The sequence below is a fragment of the Gallinula chloropus genome (assembly GCF_964237585.1).
Source record: "Gallinula chloropus genome assembly, chromosome: 7".
In the NCBI taxonomy this organism is placed as follows: Eukaryota; Metazoa; Chordata; class Aves; order Gruiformes; family Rallidae; genus Gallinula; species Gallinula chloropus.
The window spans coordinates 13,646,468-13,669,936 of NC_140092.1; the positions used below are offsets into that span (position 1 = coordinate 13,646,468).

Here is a 23,469-nt window from a genome sequence, read left to right on the forward strand (position 1 = left end):
TTTTGTATCAGGCACTGATAGTTACATTCAGCAATTCCAGACCTGAATTAATTCTGGATTATTTATTCAATTCCTGAGTCTTCCTTATTGTGTTAGGTTTTAAACTTCATAAAACTCCCCCAAGATACTGGAAGTATACAAATGCTGTATGTCTTTTTGAAGAACATGTTAAATATATTTTTGAATTTCACCTGTCAGTAGATTAATAGAACTATTTTAGATTCCCAGCAGTGCTATTTTGTACTGAAACATTTTTCTGAATAATTTCTTAAAATGCAGGTTTTCCTCTTTTTTGTTTTTAGTAATTAGCTCTCTTTGCCCTCCAGATTATTTTTAGTAAGAAATAACTGATTTATTTTTTAAATGCTTTATTTGCTGTCACAAATGGAAGAAGCTTGTTTTAATAACAGCTAGGTGCTTATCCGTGTTGGGCTTTGGCTTTGCACTTAAGTGTAAGTACAAAAATAAATTCAAAGCCTACATATAAGGTTTATGGGCCTGTTTTGGGGGGAAAAAAAAAAAAGGAAAAGAAACCCACACAACAGGAAAAGATAAATAGAAATCAAGCTCAGGTCAGTTGCATGTGTTAACACTGTTTTTCTTTTGCTGTTAAATACCACAGGGTAGGGAAGACTTATGCAAGTTGTTACCATGAGGTTTCTGATGTGCTTCATGTTATGTCCTGGATAACCAGTGGTTCATAGAATTCTGCCAGTGCTCTTACCTTAGAATCATGGAATCGTTTGGGTTGTAAAGGACCTTAGAGATCGTCTCTCTCCAACTCCCCTGCCTGTCTTAATAGGAGAGGTGCTCCAGCCCTCTGATCATCTTTGTAGCCCTCCTATAGATTCACTCTGACAGACAGCTCCATGTCCTTCTTACGTTGGGGGTCCCAGAGCTGGTCACAGTACTCCAGGTGGGATCTCACCAGAGCAGAAGGGTAGAATCCTCTCCCTTGACCTTCTTTTGGTGCAGCCCAGGACACAGTTGGCATTCTGGGCTGCAAGCATACATTGCCAACTCATGTTGAGCTTTTCAACAACCAATGCTCCCAACTCCTCCTCAGGACTTCTCTGCCCAGCCTGTAGTTGGGTTTGGGATATCTGACCCATGTGCAGGACCTTGCACTTGGCCCTGTTGAACTTCACGTGGCTCACATGGGCCCACCTCTGCCCAGATTCCTCTGGATGTCATCCCTTCCCTTCAGCGTGTGGAGCACACCACACAGTTTAGCATCATTGGAAGACTTGCTGATGGTGCAAGATGTTAAAGAGTGCCAGACAATTAAACTGTTTGTTAAACAGTTAAAGTTGTTGAAGGTGCACTCAATCCCACTGTCCCTGTTACCAACAAAAGTGTTGAACAGTGCTGGTCCCAATACCAGCCACTGAGGAATGCTACTCCTCACTGGTCCCCACTTGGACATTGAGCTGTTGACTGCAACTCTTCAGGTGTGACCATTCAACTAGTTCCTTATCCACGAAGTCATCCATCTGTCAAATCCATGTCTCTACAATTTAGAAACAAGAATGTTTTGGGGAACAGTGTCAGATGCTTTGCACAAGTCCAGCTAGTTGCTCTTCCCTTATCCACCAACACTGTAACCTGTTGCAGAAGGCCACCAATTTAATCAGGCATGATTTCCCTTAGCGAAGCCATGTTGGCTGTCACCACTCACCTCCTTATTTTCCATGTGCCTAAGTATAGTTTCCAGGAGGATCTGCTCCCTGATCTTGTGAGGCACACAGGTGAGACTGACCAGCCTGTACTTCACCAGGTGTTCCTTTTTTCCCCATTTTAAAAACAGGGTATGTTTCCCCTTTTCCAGTCAGAAGGAACTTCACTGGACTTCCACAACTTCTCAAATCTGATGGAGCATAGCTTAGCAATTTTCTGAGCAACTTGCTAGCAAGTCTTCTTTCCTGTTGTCTTTATCCAAGCAATCCCAAAATGCTTACTACAGTTTGCAATTAAACCAAAGGTTTATAATTCAGAACAAATGTTCTGGGAGAAAGTAGAGACCTGGTGATCTTGCAAGGCTGGTGTAAGTTTTGTGATGCTCAACACATTTTGGTGAAGAGAACTAAAAATGTGTCTACATAAGTTGGAAGGTTAGAGCCAAGATTTAAGGATAATGATAGTTTGGTATCAGGCACAAGGAATTCCTTGTTTTCCTTTCTTTTACAGATTCAGTCATATTTAGCAACACTTGATGGAGAGCCATTGGAGACTGTGAAAAATGATTTAATTGCTATAAAGGAGATTTTTGTTCCAAAGGAAACGGAGGATGAAGTGGCACAGACACAGAAGGGTAATTGGAAACACAGACCCTTGACCATACCAACTGTCATTACTTCTGCATATAGTAATTAAAAAAATTACAATCACATCTATAATTTTTGATATCCTCATAGTCTTCATAAGCAAGTCACAAAAGATAACACTCTGAAAGTTCTGGAAGCTGACCAGTGCTTAATTTTGAATTTATATTGTCATTTAATTGTGAGAGAGAGAAATTACAAGGTAAGGAAGTCTTGTGTTACTTTACTGTATCATCAGTGGAAGCAAAACAAAAATAAGAATAATAACCTTTTGGATAACTGAGGTTTTCTTGCAGAATCTGTTTATGAAATGGTGTAATCTGAAAGTTTAGAAGTGTTTAGCAATGCTTTTCTCCTTAGCAACTTCATCCTTACTTTGCACCCTCCCCTGCTAGGGAGGGAAATCAGAGTGTAGTAAAGGGACTTAGGAACCCTGAGCTTTTTGAAGGGAGGAAACACAGTGGCAAAGCTGCTCTCTAGGTATTGCTTGGCAAGATGTGGCATGTGGAGCGTGAGTTAAAGTAGCAGAAGCGTGCCAAGACTGTGACATAGTGCACAGCATCAGAGAGAATGAGACCAGCATGGGAGTCATAGATCAGCTCACAAAAGCAACAATAAAATGGGTGGGTCCTTTGTTTAAGGGCAAAACAGGTGTCTTCAACAGGTCAGGAATTTTGGCATTCCTCAGAACAGAAGGATAAGAACTTAAAGCCACCATAGTTCATGTCTTCAGGCCTGTGAGATCCAGACCAAAGCTCTTCTAGCTAATAGAACAATACCCTTGGTGTCACTGAGGAGTGGCTCGTGCCATTAACCACCATATTGTGTTTCAGAAACACAAATACATAGAGAAGATATTTCTTCTCTTGATCTTCTCAGGGGTGCTTTGTCCATAAAACCTACATTTTGCAAGATGATGAGTTGTGATTCCTCTAGTCTTCATGAAAGTTAGAAAAAATGTGTTAATATCCACATATTCTAGCTGGAAAGTCTTTCCTGCTCAAACTACTTTTTCTATCAGTGCTTACTTGGAATGCCTGATCTTACAGGGACCTTATTGCTTCTTCTGCAGGGGAAAGCAAGTGTTAAATGTAATCTTAGTCTGCTACAGCATTGTGCTAGTTTTTTTCCCATTGTTAATTTTTTTTAAAAAGTGGGTTTGTGAGAAATACAATTCAAGAAAGTGTATTACCTGCTTAAGAGTGAGGGTTCATGAGATATCTCTTGTTCCTTAATTTCTGTGAGAAATCATTCCTTGCTTTGAAACCAGCCCCTGGGAACACCTCTGTTTCTTGCACAAAGTGATGTTTTCTCTGTTGATCAGAAGTTCTGTTTTTTTCAGTGAAGCACAGCTGCTCATCACGCTCCTTGCAACATTAACTGGCCTTCTAAATAGGCTGACACCCAGGCAATCTGCACATTAAAAAACCTGAAAAGACAAAATCAGAGTGTGCTGCAGGTTTTCCCCTGCAAAAAGAAATCAGCAATGAAATGTACTCTCCTCTCTGTGACAGCAGAAAAAACAACCCCACACATGTTGTCTCCACCTTACAGATGAATGGGTATTACTTCAGGCTGCAGTTCAAAATTACTCAAGTCCTTTAGTGCAGTCAGGCTCTAGATGTAATAGTATTTGGACTGTAGATAAGTTGCTGACAAATCTGTGGTCAGGCTCCTAACGTGGGGCATGTGGCCTTTACTTCTTTCTTCAGCCTCTCACCCATAATCCATGGTACATGCAGCACTGCATTGAGTGTCCTTTATCACCACACAGTGCTTTGACACATCCCCCCTAGACAGGGTCCTAGGCTGGGTACCCTTCACAGAAAGATGTTATCTTCATTAAGAGCTTATCAGAATGAGAGAAAGCTTCTTGGGAAAAACAACCCTTTTCCTGAGTTTGTTAATGCACAGGATCTTAGGTGCCTTTAAGTGCATCAAATGCATAAAACCTTGTAAAACAAAGAACTCCATTAGTAGGTCCTTACATGACAATTGTCTACCATTGCTAGTTAAAAACACTGTCCAGCACCTTTACATGTAATGTTGTCTGTGGTTTGCATGTCTGATGGAGCACAGTTTTATTAAACAGTTTAATGCTTTATTCAGACTTTGGTTTGCCAATCTTCACAGAATTTCTGTTGACTGCACTTAGTGTTCTGGTTATTACAAGTTTAACTCCAGGGAGCACACCTGATCTTTTAGGGTCTAGATTTAAGTTGTTTGATTTTAATTTTTAAACTGGATTTTTTTACCTAAAATGACTTCTTGGGACCTTAGGCTTATTTTGCTGGTGTAATGATTAATATTTACACCAAGAAGATGGGCTGTGTCTAATGTTAGCAAAAATTTTAAACATGCTTTGGCATCCAGCATAGGAAAAAGACAGTGAAGGCAACAGGTTGGCTGATCAGGATTAAATGTCTTGCTGTAAAGAGGCAGCTTCATTCTAGTTTGTGTTCTTGGCTCAAGCCAGTTAATACAATTAAGGTCCTGTTAAGCACATTAATAGGTTTTACACTTATAAAATCAAGTCAGTAAGCCATATGCTCTTTCAGTAGCATATTTTTTGTTACAGAATTATGTACTTTCATTTAAGCTAGCTAATCTAGCAGGAGGTAGCAGGGTATGTTAAATTCTGTGGGGAAATTCTGAGTTTTAATCCTGCTTGCTAAACAGTTTAAAACTACAGCTAAATCACCTTCAGTAGTATTTTAATTTTTGCTTCTTAGTTCAATAAAAGTTGGGGTTTTTTTTCCTTTATGTAAGGAACCCAGTCCCCTACAAAAGACAGAGATCAACTAATGATGTTTGAAAACATTAAATCTTACCTAGCCACTGAGAAGTATTTGTAAACAAGTTAATTACCACTTACTGCTAATTTGTTACCACTTTCTTGTCATCAAAGTAATGTTATTCATATGGTGTCATTTGTCAGTGCTATATATATTCAGTAAAAAAAAAGAAAAAAGACTAGCTGGGAGGAAAGCCAATACTTTGCATTAGAGTGTTTGAAAAGGGTGGCTGCTTGTTTTATGTAAATTCTCAGGATCCCTTCTTATCCTGGACTCTCAGGATCTTGTTCAGAGATATTAGTGCTGCTTTTAGTTTCCACCTTAAACACCTTGAGTTCTACACAAGAAGAAATTACAGCAGTAATCTTGAAGAGGTCTGTTTTGGGAAAGGTTTGGGGCTAGGCTTTGTTCTTGGTAACTTTGGAACTGGAATTGTAGGGTTTTGTGTATTTGCTTAACAGTCAGGTGCAAAATCAGTAGGAAAAGAAAGGTAAAGATATTTCCTGACACAAGTAGGAGAAAGGCAGATGCATACTTCTCTGTAATGTTTCCTTTCACTTTGATTATGCAACCTTTCCACCTGTTTTTTCACTGCAGCTTCTTTTCATTTATTTAGGAAGTAATGAGAGGAGAATATAAATAATGCAGTAGTTTTACCTACATTTTGAAAGCCATTAACAGCAAAAATTTCATATGTGAGGTAAGGGGATATGGTAACCAAAGTGAGGATTGGATTGAATTGAGTACACCAGTTATCAACAATTTTGGTAGTGCTGCATTGATCCAGTGAACTGCTTATCAGCTGTCAGCATGCTGCAGTTCAAAACAATTTGGCATTGTTTTAAGAACAAGTGAATTCAGTGTAGCCAAGAGATGTTGTAGTGCAAAACCTGAAAATCCTGTTACCAAAATTTACTGATAAGGGCAGCAGTGAAGTGAACTCTGTGCATCTCTCTGGCCTCCCAGAATACATTCTTCTTCACCTGCTACCCAGCTGGTGAGAGGAGAGCTTAGTCTCTTGGTCACTGCAGGTAAAGAGTCTTTTTGCTAATTACTAATTTGGTTTATAGCACCAAAGATGGGCACTCTACCATGAGGTGCCCTTCGCTCTAGGAGATTGTAAGCATCAGATTCCACCATGTTTCCACATGTTGCAAGATACTGTGTTCTGTGCACAGTCCTACCAAAATCCCCACACTCACTGGGGAGCAATGGCCCTTCACTTTTAAGCTCAGTACTAAAGATTTGCATAAAAATGGAAAATCTTGGCATACCTAATAAATAAACAAAAAAGTGAGAATACAGCTAGATAAGAATTCATTTTTGAAGTGGCTGGAGATTTATCAGGTTCAGTATGGGGACTGAAGCCTTTTAGTGTCATCAGGCTAAAAAACCTGGATTTGGTTTATACTCCAGGAAATGTTAATGGAGATTGCAAACTCTGTAAGTGCAGATGAATGAAACCAAGCCACATACTATCTTTCTAGAGCTTACAGCATGTTGGAGTATGGCAGCTGCAAGTAGCCAAAGAAATACCAATAGTAAAGGTGAAGCTTGAATATTAGTGGTATTTATCTTTGCTTATAAAACTTTGGAATCTAAGTACAGATTCTTTAAGGCTCATTACTCCAAAGTTGAACACACATTCTTCATTTAAGCAAAGGTCAATGTTAAAACAGTAAAAACCCCACACTTCTTAGCTATGGTTTGTAGGCAGAGCAGCAGAGTCATGTTCTCCAGCATGTTTCCTCTGAAATTTGTTTGTATCCGTCCCCGCTGCAGTTTTATGCCTTGGCTTGAAAGAAGAAGTTAGTATCTCCTCTTCCTTGGTTATTGTCTGGGTCATGGTTTATTTTTGTGGGTCAGGAGGTGGGTGTTTGTCTCTTTTCCAAAGTAACAAGCAATAGGACAAGAGGAAATGGCCTCGAGTGGTGTCAAAGGAGGTTCAGGCTGGATATTAGGAAAAAAAAAAATCACTGAAAGGGTTGCAAGCATTGGAAGAAGCTGCCCCAGGAAGGGGTTGAGTCACCATCCCTGGAGGTATTTAAAGATGTGGATGTGGTGTTTAGGGACGTGTTTCAGCTGTGGACTTGGCAGTGCCAGGTCAATGGTTGGACTCGATAATCTTAAAGATCTCTTCCAACCTGAAAGGTTCTGTGATTCAATGTATTTCTGTAGGCTTGCTAGGGGTCTTACAGTTTCTTCTCCTCTTACCTGCTTTTATGAAACTTAGTGGGATTTAGACTGGGATAGAAAGAGTAGTCAAAGTGTCAAGCTAGCATATCTGGCAGTACAAGTATGGTGTTGCTTTTTGTCTTCTTTGTTTGAGGGCACACACACACCCACACCCACACACACCCTCCCCGTTGTATCACTGTCCCTGTCTTTCAAGTGCTGGAGTGTTTGGGGGAACTATTTGATTGTGTAAAATATTACGAAAATAAAACCTTAAAAGTTTTCTTCTTTTATTTATCAGCAGATATGGGAGAAGAGTTTGTCAGCATGCTGACTGAACTGCTGTTTGAACTGCATGTTGCTGCCACTCCTGACAAGCTTAATAAGGTTAGCACCTGTTAGTGAGCTGCCCTCTGTTTCTTGGACAAAGAGGAAGGGCTTTGTTCTGAAATCTGACACAGAGCAACACCTATGTCTGTTACAATCAGTTCAGAAAGCAAAGTAGGGGAGTGTAGCCCTAAAATGATGACTCCAGGAAACGTTTCTGTAGAAGAAATGAGATTAGTAAGGTTGCAAGGACAAGCTAGCACAATGGGCTGTGTTAGAAAGCCAGGGGTGTCTCAGCAGAACAAAGTTCATGGGCACAGCAGGTTTGGTCTTCGTGGTGGGATCAGTGTTGAGGTTCAGAATTATTTTCTTGCTCATTGTGAGCAAGAGAGACTTCTGCAGTCCTTCTGAGCCAGAAGCAGAGTCTTGAATTTGTCTCACCTCACTTTAGTCATGGAAAAGTTAGATGGCTAGAAGGTAGTCATGTCACTAGTCACATTTGTACTATCAGGTTCTTTTAAAGGTGATTCGCCTGCTAATCTTAGGCTTTTTTTGATTGATTGTTTTTAATTTGGGAAGATTATTTCCATGTTAATTTCTTGAAAGATATCTCATAAAGCTGAAATATCAGTAACTTGGTACTAACACCAGCACTACGTGTGGGTTAGGAATATCACACCTGTACAGGAATTACCCCTGGCTGATTTGCCTTTATGCAATCAGAAATGCTTCTCCCAACAGCTTCTTAGATATACACATAACTGCATGTTACACAGAGGCTTGATATGTTTAAACTTCTGAATGTAAAATGGAAGTAATTTAATGTATTGTTAATGAATGTTCAGGAGCATCATTGCATATTCCCTATTTTAACTGAATGTTGGGGTTGGGTTCTTTGTTTGGCAGGCTAGGAAAAAAGCTTATGAGTGGCTGGAAGAAGCCAGTCTTTCCACCCCTGGAGACACAGAAGAGAAGCTAATAGAAAAGCCTGGAGAGCCTGGTGAAGAAAAGACTGGTGGTGAAGAAAGAGAAGATAAAACTCACAGTGATAAAACAGAAGTAGATAAAAACAACAACGTGGAGGTGAAATAGCTTTTGGAGGATAAGTTTCATTAAGCAGATTGTCTTATTTTGTTTGATAACATTACTTCTTTATCTTTGTGTGTTGGCTTTATATGTTGTCTTTATTTTTTAAACTCATGGAAGTATTAAGAAATATTAATATATAACATCACTGTAGACCTAACAGAAAACTAACTTAGATATTTTTACTGTTTCTGTCCCAATAAGTAAATATCAGGGTGGCAGACCCTCTGCTATTGCTGCCACATCGTTTTTATTTTTTTATATCTATGTTTTTGTGTTTGTGTGAGTGTGTGTGTGTATACAGAACATGCAGTGAGCTGAGGCATTGTGTGATGTAATGGTGTACTGCTGATAGCACATTGGAAGTCCTATCTGAACATTCCTTGGCAGCTCTTTCTGTCAGTGACAGCACATGAAAAAATATCTCAAGCTTTATTTAAATTCTTAAATAGTTTAAATCACAGACAAAACAGAAATGCTATTTAGGCAACTCAGAACTTACTGTTACTCTCTCTGTGAAAGACAGCACTTAACACTAAAGTATTGTGTCCATTTAGACAACCCTTCTTTGATAAGGTTAATTGTGATTGAATATATTACACCAAGCTATAGCAATATGAAATGTGGTTGGTATGTTTGTCAAGAGAATTTCTCTATCATGTTTCCTTACAAAAAAGGTCCAAAGAAGGAAACAGATTTACACTGTATATATTACAGATTTTTTGTGATTGCAGATTTCCAGCTGGCATCAGCTTGTGAAAGCTCTAACACAATAGTAGTAGGTAGAATTTTTTATTGTTGCTGATAAAAGCCACGTTTTTACTGGGAGTGTTATCTGTTTCTACCCTGGAGACTCACCTGAGGGATGACTCAGTACTTTTGGCTCCATGTGAAAGCAATTACAACTTATTCCAGAGTTAAAGGATCTTTGTAATTGTTAGGGGTAGGTTTTAAAATGCTATGTTAGAAATATGAGACCCTGAGCTAATTCACATCCAAGTCAATGGTAGAGTTGTTCTTACTGGTTTTTAAGGATTTTTCTGTATTTTATAATCTGCATGTGTATCATTCTCCACTGTGGTTTGTGCAGATGTCATTATGGCTGATACTACTTCGCTCCCTATGTGGTGGCATTTCCAGTTGGGGTTGAGAGGGCTCTTGTGTTTAGAATTATTTTATATGTATATATCTATATGTATTTTTATCAGTGTTGTAATTACTGATTTTATTATTCCTTGGTTTTAATTTAAGGAAATCTACTTGCTCTCCATTGGAAGTCTGGCTGAGGTAACTGCTCGTTGCATTGAACAGCTTCATAAAGTAGCAGAATTAATTCTACATGGACAGGAAGTAGAGAAAACAGCTCAAGATCAAGCAAAAGTACTGATGAAGTGAGTATTATGTATTTCATATATGAACACTGAACATTTGGTTAAAGCTCATGAAGTTCTGTTCAGTTTTTGGCACTCAAAGACATGCTAAGGTTGTGGATCAACAAACAGCATTGGCTTTAGGGCTCCTGGGGCTGAATTTTCTCATGTAATGAAGTCACAGAGGCTGCCTGGCATTCTTTGAGGTGGCTGACATGCTGAAAGCTGTTTCTGCTCCAGCCAGCGGATGTAGTGCTAATTTTAGGCTGCATTTCCTGTTCCCTCTGTAACGGATACTGTGCTGGCATTTGCAGACCTTGCTTCTCGAGCGCACCACGCGGCCTTACCTGCAGATGGGTTCCTTATCTAGTGTTTATCTGCCAGCAGTATGCAGAAATCCATCTGTCCCACTGTGAACAGTGAGACAGCATTTGTCAGCAGCGTTGTGGTAAACCACGACCGAACGGCCATAGGTTGAAGGAGCCAGGTTATCTAGTGGGACTCAAATTCAGATCTCAAGCTCTCTGCAGTTATGGATTCTACTGATTTTGGCAGACTTTGACGTTAAGATGTTGCAAGCACTTCAATCCTAAGGAAGTATTTAAGCAAGTGTCTGTTAAGAATGCTAGTAACAGTAACTAAGTCCATAGGAACACTTCAGTCTGAACCAAAGTACTTGAACAAGTATTTTTCAGAATTAGGACTAAGGTATGGGACACATTGCAGGGTGTGGTTCTGTGTGATGCACTTAGCAAAACTGAAACATACAGGAAAAGGACTAGATCTCCTTGTGCTCTTGTATTTTGACTGCAAGGGTACTTCCTCCTTCAGTAGAGTAGATGTTTTATTGCTTAGTTAGGAAACTTCTCACTGTTCTCAATAAAGTTTGATTTATTTACAATATTATTTCTAATACAATATTGTGTTTCTGCAATCATCAGAGAAACAATAGTTAAAAGAGAAGTTTAGAATTTTAAAAATTGAAACACTGCCCTATCAAAAAAGACTAGTGTTTGGGCCAAGATGACATCATTTTGCTGCTGGAGTCAACAGTGGAATCAACTATATTATGAGCAAAGTCTACCCCAAAATATTTAAGAAATCATTAGAAGCAAAGTTGCCTTAAGAACATTCTTGGTTCCCAAGGTGAAGTGTGTGCCTGGGGCAGTCACAGGGGGTTTTATCTGTTGAAAGGACAAGGCTGTATTTTTATATTTATCTCTCTTTTTTTTTTTTTTCAACCAGTTTAACAGGTGCCATGTGCAATGAAGTTTCATGTTTATCAAAGAAGTTTTCTGATTCTTTAACAGCAGCTGGGGTAAGATAACAGCATTTTCTGTAGCATTTGGTTTATTAAACACAGTTCACTTCTTATAACAGAAGCTATTTCTCAAGTCCAGTGGCTTTACATGACATACTAGCAAACAGCACACTTCTTTCCTCAGATCAAGAACACAGAACTTTTTTACAGCAGACTCCCTGTTGCAGAGAAAGTTTATAAGCCTTGATAAACTGCAGTGTGTGTCCTGCCTTCTCAAATCCTTCTAGACACCATTTCCCATTTTTCCTGATCACCACTCAGCACTTACCTTCTTGTACTGAAAGGGACCCTCATTTGAAGTTCCACAACTTGATGATACATTCTTCTACTCAGTCTATGCTTTTGAATGCATTTGTGTAAAAGTCATTAACAGATAACACTTCCAGTACCTTAAGCTGGTTTTATGAGCTGTCTTCTTAGCCTCTGCTAAATCCCCTGGCCTAGGGCCACTGTGTTTTCTGAAGCTTTAAGAGATTAGGAAATCTGTTTGGTCATCCATCAAAAAAAAACCATTCTTATATCTCAGGATTTTTCGTTTGGGAAGATCCATTTATCTGTGAACATCTTTGCTAGAAATAGTATCCTGCCTTTCAAGATGTTTCAGAGATGACTGACATTCTAGCAGGATCCAAAGGCAAAAATTGTGCTTTGTGCTTTTGCTGAAATTGTTCTTTAAGCATCAGAGAAGAAGGAACTCTCTCCTGATTACTCCATTAAAGCGTGAATATACATCAAAGGAAATTTTTCCACTTCTCCCATGAGCTCTTCAGCACATCTCTGAGCAAGTTTTTTCAGAGATATTTGTAAAGAGCATGATTTATGGGGCTGCTTTTATTCCAGATCATTTACATTCCTTCCCGTTACTTTGGGAGAAACTGCTGATTTTGCATTTTGGGATTATACTTTAGTGTATCTTTGTGTGATATTGCAATAAATACACACAGAGACATATAAAAATACCTTGAACATGAAATACTAAGCTGGCCCAACTCAGAAATTTGGAAACTGAAGTTTTCTTAAGCATTGCACTAGGTTTTTCTCTTACCAGCCCTGTACTCACTTTTTAGGACCAGACTGCATAGGAAATTGAGCACAAAGACACTTCCCACTGCCAAAATGCTCTATAGAAGAGAGTTTTATTGGGCAGTTTTAGTGGGAGATATGGGCCCTTTGCTTATCACAAGCAGTAGAAAAGTAAGGAGCATGAGGACTGTAGAAAACCTGGGAACCATGTCCCAGTGGTTCAACTTGCTCCTTAGCTTGCGGGCAGCACCCACGTTCACAAACCCATTCCAGTATCCTGCAAAGTGCATTCACTCTTGGGGAGCTGAGAAATGGCTCAGGACAGAAGATACTGGTTTTTCCAACATGGTGCTATCCCTGGAGTGCTCTCTGTGCAGTTCCAGCACCAGCTGTAGTGCTGGCTGTGCACGGGGTCTCTATGTTGCCAGCGTTTCTCAGTGAGCAGTAAGGCAGAAAGAAGAAGTAACAGCTTTGCTTGCTATGCAAGAGCTCTTCCAAACTTTAACTTACTGATTCATACAATCAATAGTATGTGATACTTCCCTCTATATGCTTCAGTTCATTGACAATCAACTAAACAGTGCACTCTGTAATGGATTTTCTAGTAGCTGACAGTAAAATTGCTCTTCTTTTCTCTAACCCTTTTCCCTTTTTTCTGCCATCTTTCTCCAAACTAAAACTGAGGTGTTTCAAGTTTCTTTGAATCTGAAATATGAAAGCTGCGAGGTTGTAAGTAGGAAACCTTCAGGTAAATTAATTAGTCTTGTGTTCCCCTTGTTCTAATAAAGTCTATCATTCAGTACTGGAAAAAAAGCAACTTGTGGTGGAGGTTTCTGTCATTCTAAAAACAACATGATACAAAGAACAGAATTAAAAAAGAACTTTTGCCATTTTACAAAGCAGAAGAGCTGGGAAATGTTTTTTTAGCCTCTGGTAGTGTCACTACTCATTGTACTCATCTTTGTTCCATGTGGTGGTTGAGTCAAATGCAATGCATGCTGAGCTGTATTTGCTGGCCAGCCTGTGTTGCCCAGCTCAGTATGTACTGCCTTTGGTCTGGGGGTCTGAGTTACACGTGCTTTTCCTGCTGTAGGGGAGCTCATGTGGGCCTTTCACTTCCTTGTAACCACAGGTATTGGTGAAACTCCTAAGGGCTTCTGTTTTCCTTCTGACCTGTATTTTTCCTTCTTGTTTCCCTGAAAATGATCAAGGCTTTAAAAAATTTTGTAGGAGATCAAAAGGACACAGACAAACAGATGGATAGACAATGTCATCACATAAATCTCCTGTCCATAGGAACCAGGCAGCTTGAAGCTCTGTGGTACAGAAGTGGATGAAGAAGTAAAACCCCAGGCCCGTCTGAGTTCATTGTACTCAGTGACAGAGATACGTAGGGGCTACTGAATTGTGTATGAAGCATAGACACAGCTAGCAGGAGTACTGTGATATACAGTCTGAATAAGAATCAAGGTGAAGCGAGACCATTACAGAATTCATAAAACCACTTCTCAGATATCAATATATTTCTGTTAAATGTATTTCCTGTCCTGGCATTTCATTCCATTTTCTGGTTTACAGAGCAGCATGAAGGCAGAAGTTCTTAACCCCATCATCGACAGTGTGCTATCAGAGGTAAGCCTTCACTTTTTTCACATTAGGAAATGTTCTAGGAAAATGATTTAGGAATGAAACAGCCACATTTGTGGCTGAAGAAAGAACTATATAAAAAGTAATGACATTGTCATTCAGGCTGTTCAGTGCCAGCTCATAAACCTCTCGGGTTTGTGTTCAGCCTTTCCCACAAATACTACAGCAGTCATGTTGCATGTACTGAGGATTCATAAGAACTGTATGGCTGAAGTGAGACCAGCTGGCTCTGAAGTCCTGCTGCTGTATTGGTCAGAGGCAATTCACAGCGTGCTCTTTAACCCCTTCCTGAGCTGTTCTCAACTTCCCTGGGATGTCTACCCTTACTGTTCCATTACCTACCTAAGGTATTGTAAAGTACTTCTGACCCACAGATAGTTTCAGACAATTCTGCTCTCTCAAGTTTGAGGTGCAGGTGTGCTACAGGGCTCCACATCCATGGGCATTTAGGTTTCTACAAAGATTCGCAGTGTAGCAGCAGGGTTGGTCAGCCCATGGATAACCACATGCCAGCCATCACCGACAAATTCATGAGTGATTTCTTTTATTAGACACTATGACATATGAGTGACCTCTTCTATCAAACCCCATGAGCTGGTTTTCATCAGAAACGCACAGGAAAGTGAAAATGTGCCTTGGTGTTACTGAGAAGAGGTCAAGGAGGAGTAGTGTGCTCATAAAGGACTAAAATGCATACTCTCTGCAGCACAAATTCTTTTAATTCTGCTAATTAGATCATGCTTCCCTTCAAACATAAATAGACATATATAGTAGTGACCACAGATTGTCATTCTGTAACTAATAGTTGCATTCCCTTAAAAATGAGGAAAAGATTGGTTTATGATAAACAGTTTTGCACTCAGTTAATGACACCTTTAAAGAAAGTCGTGGAAGTTGAATAGATCTATAGTAAAGATTACTGCACAGTTTCTTTTGTAACAGGGCAAATTTGCTGTCACAGCTGACACATCTTTCCATGCTCCAGGAATTGCAAAACCTGGGAATGTCCAGAATTGTGGAATACAATGTTCTGTACTTCTTACATCCTGTATTTGTACAGCCCAGGTTCATGGAGAATTACAAGCTGCTATATCATTCAGTATTAAAATTCCAAAAATAGTACTGTGTGTTAGAACCATTAGAATAGTTCAGATTGTTAATTTCTGTGACACTTCTTCCACCTACAACAAATTCAAAATCAGCCCCGTTGATGGGAAGACTGCTTGGTTTGTATTTAAAAAGTCAAGTTGCTTGTGAACTGAGGCATTTTAATCTACTCACATTACAAACAAAACTGCCCGAGAGGTGGAACCGAGGGGAAGTCAGATTTTTATGTGGTGACTCAGGCTGTCCCTGTTACCTGTAAACTGTTGTAATGAATTCCTTTTGTGTTCTACAGATTCTAAAATCTTGTGTGAACATATGTTAATATAGCATGATGTAGATGTTAAAAAAAAAAAACCTTCTTATTTGAAAAGCACAGTGTAATTCCTGCAATAATGACAGCTTTACTGATGAACCACGTGTTTTATCTCCCCATTAGGGCTGCAACAGTGCTACTTACATTCAGGATGCTTTCCAGCTATTGCTTCCAGTCCTCCAGATTTCACATATCCAGACCAGTTGCTTGAAAGCACAGGAGTGACAGTTACCCAGCAGTGGTCACCAGAGGGCTTAAGGAAACCACAGCCCTAGTGTGCTGGATGGGTGCAGACAGAAGATGCGGTGTGAGGGATGTCTGGCCACTCTGGGTCCTTTGGAGACACTAAACGCGGTTTTGCACATACAATATCGATCGACATTTGTGACTCTCTCAGACTTTTAGACTTTAGAATTAGCAAAGCAAGTAATTTCTTCTCCATTAGGCTATATCCTTTGCATTAATTTAAACTGAAGTTTATTGATACTAAGCATTGACTAATAAGGGTTCCAAATTTTGACCCTTTCAGTTGCAGATTAGCATGGAAAGGTTTGAAAAACTTCTCAGCCCAAATGACCATTTCCACTGTTTGCATCCCACAGCTACAAATGTGGATTTCAAAAATGGGTTTCAGTATTTCATTTTAGCCAGTGAACAAATTGTCATAGTGTTCTGCATGTTAAATATTTTTTACAGAAGCAAATAATGACATCATCATAATCTGTACCACCCAACGCTTGGGGTTGAGAGAGTTGTACAGTGATAGGCATTAATTTTACTAATTGAAGATTATGGAAGATATGCACCTTCTTATCAAATGGAGTGACTGATACTGACAAGTCAGAAATCCAGGTGTCGGGCACAGAAAGGAAGATGTGAGGAGAAGTTAGGAGAGAACTGCCTGGGTTGGAGAGGTCATGTGTCAGAGCAATAACCTCTTGTCTGTGGCAGTAGCCTGACAGCGTAACTGAGCAGCAGGCAGGGCATTTCATAGTAACACCAGCAACCCCTATTTGCCTGGGTCCTTAGCTTAAAATCCTGGGCTGTGAACCTCAGAGTTTGTTTAGACTAGTTTACCTCCTAGACAGGAAGAGCTTTCCAATACTTTATGTAGCCTGTTGTCCTGGATTTTCATGGTTTATTACATTTCTGTCAGCTATTTTGTATTTTTTTCCCTTGATACACTCATAAATTGTATTTAAATGCTTTTTAATTGTAGTTAACATCTGAATACATTTAACCATAGAAGCATAGTTTCATGCACCATAAAAATAATGGAATAGAGCATGAAGAACTAGTCTCCTTTTTGTTGGAAGGGTCTGTGTTTCACACAGAGTAACTCTTGTGAGTACAACTAAGAGAGGACAGAAAGGTCTGTTTGTGTCTTATGCTGTTGTGGTCCCCGTTCTGGTGTCACACATGATGTCACTGTTCCATCTTTTGTTATTTAGAGAGGAAATCTTAACTGTCCCTGAAATAAGGTTTATTACACAAAAGTCTATTGCCTGCCACCATCTGGCATTGCTTTATTTCTGAAAGTGTATTACAAAATAATGTCTGGTTGAAGCAAAACACTTCAGCTCTGCCTTCTACACTTGGAGGGGAAGAAGCAGCCTCATACCTAGTAGACCTGCGTGGCTGCTGGAAGAGACTCAGACGTGTTATGACCTGACCAGGGGTCACACTTGTGCACACACTCTGACCCAGAAGAAACCTCCTGGGTGCGGATTACTGAGCTCCACATAGTTGATTGTGAGCAGCTCCCAGCCTTAAAGATCTGGAGAGCAGTGAAAGCGTTCAGCAGCTTGTGAAGAGGCCTTTTTGTTTGAAAAGGGGTTTTTTTCTGTTGCTCGATGCTGGCAAGGAGAACATAATATCTGTTTAACAGCTTGTTTGTTTTTTAAAATTAAGACTGAGGAGAAAAGGTGTTTCCACCTGTCAAACATTACATCTTGGATTTATCTTTCATCTGATCGTTACTTTTCATCCAGACGCCGTTCTGTCCGCGTTGGAGTAGGGCTCTATATCAGGTGTCTGTAAGTGTGGTGTTACTGCCAAGTGAGTCATTCAGCCCAGCCACGGCTGCTTTGTACTGTTCCTGTGCCCAGTTAATGTTTTCAGGCACAAATGATTTGAGTTACTTTCTCATACAGACCTTTCTTATTCTCCAAAATACAGTGCAGAACAGAGAGTGTCAAACTTGTCAGAGAAACATATTGGCTAATAGTGGTGCCTTTATCAGAGGCTGAACAATGGAGTATTAGACAGCCTCAGGGGATAATGTTTAGAATCCTTGAGGGGCATTCTTAAGGCAAAGATTGCTTGTCTGAGATACTCCTCACTAGAGCTTTCACTGTCTTGCTTAAATTATGTACCGAATAAAGTACCTTACCCTGAAGTGAAAGAAGCTGTAAAAAATATTTACATCTACCCAGTGTAGGAAGGGAAATAGGGCAGAATATGAGCGTAGGGATACTTCATCTGATCTCAGATGCAATCGTCTTGTCCCAGAAAAACTGAATGCCATATCTTTAAATCAATTTTAGGTAAATTATATTTCAGTAGAAAAGCACTATGTGGATGTACCCAGAATATTTTGTTTACACTGGTTTGTGTTTTTCCATCAGTCAAATAAATCATGTGAGATACTGAACTGAGACAGTTTATTCCAACAGAACATTATGAAGAATAATGTGGTGAGGGGACGTGTTCAGGGAAGTCTGTTGTTTTCTGGTTTTGTGTTTTACCTTTGGAATGATAAACGTGGTTTTCCTGAGAGTCTGACACAGACGCTGCCTTACACTTCTAAGGGAGACTGCCTTTCTTTCACCACCACCTCTTTCCAGGTCAGTACACTGGCTGAGCCTTAGTGAAATGCTGGGGTTTAAGTAATAACCTCAATTGTGACCATTACCAGCTCTCGTGAGCAGACCTGGTTTTCATGTCATTCCGTTCACTTTTGACCACACCTTTTTATGCAGAGACAAAGGAGACAAGCTCTTGCACCCATTCAGTTGAGAAATTTGTCAAGGTGAAACCAAAGTCATGTCTGCACACCTACAAGCTTGCAGATGATCCACTACTGCAGGTCATCACTGAAGGGTGAGCTGGAAGTAAACCGGTAACTCACGCGCTGTGTCTGTATATTAAAGGAATTTGCCTTCCCCCGGCCTTGGTGAACAAAACAAATGGAGCTGTAAGTTGTTTGCTGCTTCTTAGGGTGTAGGCTGTTCATGTGTAAACATCTCTTCCCCGTGATTTGCTCCTACGCTCCAGCATCCATTGCCAGAGACAGCTAAACAAAAGAACTGTCTCTTCCACTTTTTTCATGCTGCTTAGATCATCCTCTGGAGCCGTTAATATCTTCCTCTAACGTGCGCCTCGATCACACAACACCAAATCACAATTGTTACAGGTTAAGATGCTTTTTAATGATGTTTTGGTGTCACCCAGCAGTCAGGATTCGTAACAGCTCTAATGAGTCTGAAACACCACAGTGTTTGAGTGACAAACACAGATTTTCACCTTATTTCTGATTCAGAAAAGTGTTTTTTATCACACAAGCAGCCACCCAGCTCATAGGATTATCTCTGAGACGCTCCACTTCTATTGCAAATGACAGCCCTGTCCTCTCTGTTAGTCTCAAAAGAATGTGAAGAGTGGAAAAGGAATTTCCTGAGTTCTTTTTGAAACCATCTCAGAGTAAGGCTTAACGTGACACCATCAGCCAGTCTGACCTACTTTGAAATTCTTACAGTCTGGCTAGAAAGCCCTCTGGACTTTAAACACGTTTTTCTATCTCAAGTCAATCTTTGTTGCTGAGAATATGAGGACATAACCAGCTGCTTTTAGTGTGTGACCTGTGCATTTTCCATGCTCCAACTCCTACCTCAGCATTCGTAACACTGACGACAGTCGGCAGCTTTAGAATTAAAAAACTGAAAATAAAATGTCAAAAATTGAGCTGCATTAAAAAGATGAGAGGGGGGAAATTATTTTCAAAGGAAAAAAAAAATGAGGCCATGCTCTCTGGAAACAGCAACAATTTTCAAGGTTGGATTAGAGGAAAGTCTCCAAGAGAATTTCTCAGCATTGTTCAGAACAAACAAGAGATGACATCCGATTAGTTCCAGCAGAATGGGAATAATGGCACTTCCAAAGTAAAATGAAAACCTGCTCGAACTTGAAGGAAGCCAGTCAAAGCTGAGGGCATTGGAAGAGGAAGAGCTCAAAGGAAAGAAGACGTAATTTGATCCCTCCAGACCTGTGTGCTTGGGCTCCCATTATTGCCTGCACCCCAGAAGTCCCTGAGCACACACTGGCTGAGAACTTCTCCTTAGTCTCCCCACTTTGATCTCCTTTCCACAGCTTCCCTGTGCAGCCTTCCAAAGAGGTGCTGTTAAAGACTCAAAGCAGAGTGCTAACTCCTCATTCTGCCTTTCAAACCCTTTACTCGAGGAGTGAAGGACTGTTTCTTATGCAACGCTGTAATAATGTGCAAAAGGAGTTAAAATCCTGCAGCAAGGGCTGATCATAATTCCTAGTGAGCTGAATTTGCTGCTGCTGTGAAGAGGGAGGCGTGAAGACGTTACTCAAACATGTGCTGTTTCTCTTTGGTGCTACAGGGATGGGGCTGAAAGGCATTTGACAAAAAGTGCTATTCTGGAGCCTGCCAGTGTCGCCCAAATGAAAGCCAGAACACTGGGTAACTCAAACAGCTGTTGGACGCCTCCAGAAGCCTCTCCACCCAGTTACTAGGCTTGTGAAACTGTCATCCTACACCTCCCGCGCTTGCTTAGCTCGGGCGCTCCATCAGCAGCCTCTGTGGCGCTGGCAGGGTGGTCTGTGCCTCCCCTCCAGTCCCCTTACCGCTCCTGCGTGGTTGTACACCGCCCCTTCTGCCTTCCCCACCGGTTCTGTTCACCCCACTCTGCCCCACCTTCACATCTCCTTCCCCCCAACTTTCTCAGGTTCTTCCCTCCTGCCTGTCCCTGCGTGCTTGAGCAGCTGCCCCAGGACATCCTTCTGCTCCTTACCATGTTTGGGTTTGAAAAAGCCAGGCACAAAGACAAGGGGTTAACGATACATGGGAAGAGAAAAAACAAGAGGCAGAGAACATGAGAAGACACTAAACATGTTGCTTTTCAGTCTCCTCCTTCCTCCTCCAGTAAGAGGAGGTTGCACTAGAGACTGCTTGAGGTTGCTTCCAACCCAAATTACCTTATGATTCCTTTTTTCCTTAGCAGCATCTCCCCATTCTACCACTGTTCCCTGTGGTTTGGATCATACTTGCAAGACAAGGTAAGTTCCACTCAACAGAGATTAAAATCTTAAAAGCAGCCTCTCAGGTTTACTCGTTCTGTGTGTTTTGTAAAGGCACCTTGAAAGACTGAACCTGCCAGGGTAGTAAAACCAAACACTGGGAGAGCTGTGGGGTAACCGGGGGTAATAAAACAGCCACAGTTGAGTCACCCAAGGAAAAGAGGGGGGTTATAGGCAGCAAGAGCAACACAATTAAATTACAGGAGAAAGGAAATTAAACTGGGGTCATGGGAAGCAGGGCTGTCCCTATCAACAAGATCTCTGGATTACTGGAGGGGAAGAGTGATAGATAGTGCCATCACTTGAAGCATTTAAACGCTGACTAAAATAGCCTCAGCAATTCTGCAGCCAGTGGAGAGAGATCTGTCTCCTCATCTGTAAGCTGCTGTATAGGAAGAAGAATGGAAAAAGAAAAATAACAGAAACAAATGGTGAGAGGTTTATTTTAGAGGCTGTATTAAAAAATCCATTTCTGAAAAGCTCTAAGTTATTACCACAGACAGGCAATAAAGCCTCAAAAGCCCCCAAATCAAGAAAGTCATCATTTTCTCTGATTTATTTTTTTTTCCCTACAAGATGGTAACAAACAATAGAAACAAATGCTTCAGACTTAGCCACTAAATATAAAAAATTCCATATGGCCTCAAATCGTTCAGAAGCTAATGTTCACCACTATTCCTATTAAATCTGAACTGCTTGGTGCAGTATAATGACTGGAGAAGCAATTTCAGAAAGCTTCAGGAGGGAAAAGCTATATAAATGTGAGGGATGGAGGTTATGAAGTATTAACATGATGCGAAATTGCTGCAGATCATATTTGCAATGGGCAGTTTACAATCTGTTCATCCTGATGGATTTAGCACAGGGGAGTTTGAGGTCCTGGTGCTGCAGTTTCTGCCTCTGCCTGGTAATGGATGGTTACATCGTACCCACAAATAACGCCTTAGCACCAAACGAGCCTGGGACCCTGCTCAGCCCAAACTGCTGCACTGCACTCAGAGGAGCAGCAATAAATGGCAGATAGGGAAAAGTTCCAGGAGATAATGAGCCCAAATGCTAATGACCTCAGCTAGTACCAACCATAGAAATGCAATTTATCAAAACACATGAAACCCATTTGGTGTCTTAATGAGCTATTAAAAACCAATAATAACGATTTTGTGGTTTGAAGCCAAATTACAATTCTTCCCCACTTTTTTCTTTGTCCACTAAGATGTCGCAGAATTTAGGGAGACCTTCCTGGTTTGCTGGAGAAATTAAAATGTGCTGCAGGCGGATTCTCTCCCTTGATCATTCGGCCACCTTCCTTGACAGCCAGAAGTTGTATCTTTCTAGCATCTTAGTCACTCAGAGCACTGAACAGCTGCAAACTGTGCTCGATTCATGAAAGCAGAGGATCATTTCTACCTTTAAACAGTCTTTTGTATCCTATGGAGAATAAAAAATAAGTGTCTTCTCAGACAGAAAATGAAATCATTGCAAGGATTATCTCACATCCAGGTGATTAAGTATAAATCCTGAATGATCTGAAAATAGATGTGAAATCTATACTCTCCTACTGAAGCTGATTCTACAGCACAACATGTTTGGCCATCGTTGAGAGTTTCTTGATACCAAAGAACTCTGATGACTGATGAAATGGTTTCTCCACTAAAACACATAGTTGGCATTCTCATGAAAAGATGGGTAACAGCTCCACAAAATGGAAATGGAGGCGCTGTGGTGCAGGATGCATCTTCTTCCATCCAGTAGTCATCATACTTCATATGGTAACTTCTGAAACAAGCAAACAAATCAGGAAAAGAGGGGTTAAAAAAAGCGGTCTTTTCCAATTTCTGGTAAATGTCATTCCTTTGATTTTCACAGTAATGAATTCTCCCTCTTTATGGGAAGACAACAACATAACTAAGTGGCAGACAAAAGCTACACATCAGATTGGAGTGAAAGACCTAAGCATGGCCCCTGCCAACAGAATGGTGGTTTAGGTACCTGTCCTGCCGAGTGCGATACAGAGACCTGAGTGAGCACGGGACCTCACCCACCTCCAGAGGAGTTTGGCAACCAGATGGAGAGCAGAGCTGGGAGCTGCCCTGGAGAGCACTCACCACATCCAGCTGCTGAAGGGCACTAGCAAGGTTTTCCTTCAAGCGTCTCTGGCTGGATTTCTGCAGTGTCAGGCTCAGCCTGGAGCTCTCTTTCAAAGGCATGTTGTGATTGATGCATTTCCTTCAAGCAGCTGAGCAGGCATCAGTCTCCTTCCCTCCTGACAGTGAGATGAGTTTAGTGTGATACCTGTCTCTGCTCCAGAATCTCTTGCTCTCTGTTAGCATCTGGGCACTTCTTCATGAACTACTCCACCTGTGGCACTGCTCAGAAGTCAATCTGGGGTATGAACAAGGTCATACTGCAGCTGAGCCACAACAAACTAAATTATCTTAATGGGAAAAAATACAAGTGGACCAATCTGAGCCACCAGCTGGGCAGAAGAATTTGCAGACCTGTGCACTCCTGTGTAGTAGGACAAATTCAGAAGCAATTAAAGAAGAGCAGCCTTTTCCACATCACCAAGTGAAAAATATTGCTCAGTAACCATCAACAACACTTTTGAAATTTGGACTGCAGCTCCCAAAGTAGTGTGATGAGGAGCCTTGAAATGTGCAAG

The 23,469-nt window shown here is 40.7% G+C and overlaps 1 protein-coding gene across 2 annotated transcripts in view; it reads left to right on the forward strand.

The window, feature by feature from the left end:
- FAM114A1 (family with sequence similarity 114 member A1) overlaps positions 1–15,710 on the forward strand; it is a gene marked incomplete at both ends in the record, with an annotated part of 32,674 nt that extends 16,964 nt beyond the window's left edge. Inside the window, 7 exons of one of the 2 annotated variants that reach the window (XM_084266999.1) lie at positions 2,188–2,311; positions 7,593–7,678; positions 8,525–8,701; positions 9,956–10,095; positions 11,320–11,392; positions 13,997–14,050; positions 15,609–15,710. In XM_084266999.1, the coding sequence (XP_084123125.1) occupies positions 2,188–2,311; positions 7,593–7,678; positions 8,525–8,701; positions 9,956–10,095; positions 11,320–11,392; positions 13,997–14,050; positions 15,609–15,710 (756 nt within the window). The remainder of the gene's footprint in view (positions 1–2,187; positions 2,312–7,592; positions 7,679–8,524; positions 8,702–9,955; positions 10,096–11,319; positions 11,393–13,996; positions 14,051–15,608) is intronic. The other variant, XM_084266998.1, reaches the window with a different exon arrangement.
- Between the last annotated feature and the right edge of the window lie 7,759 nt (positions 15,711–23,469).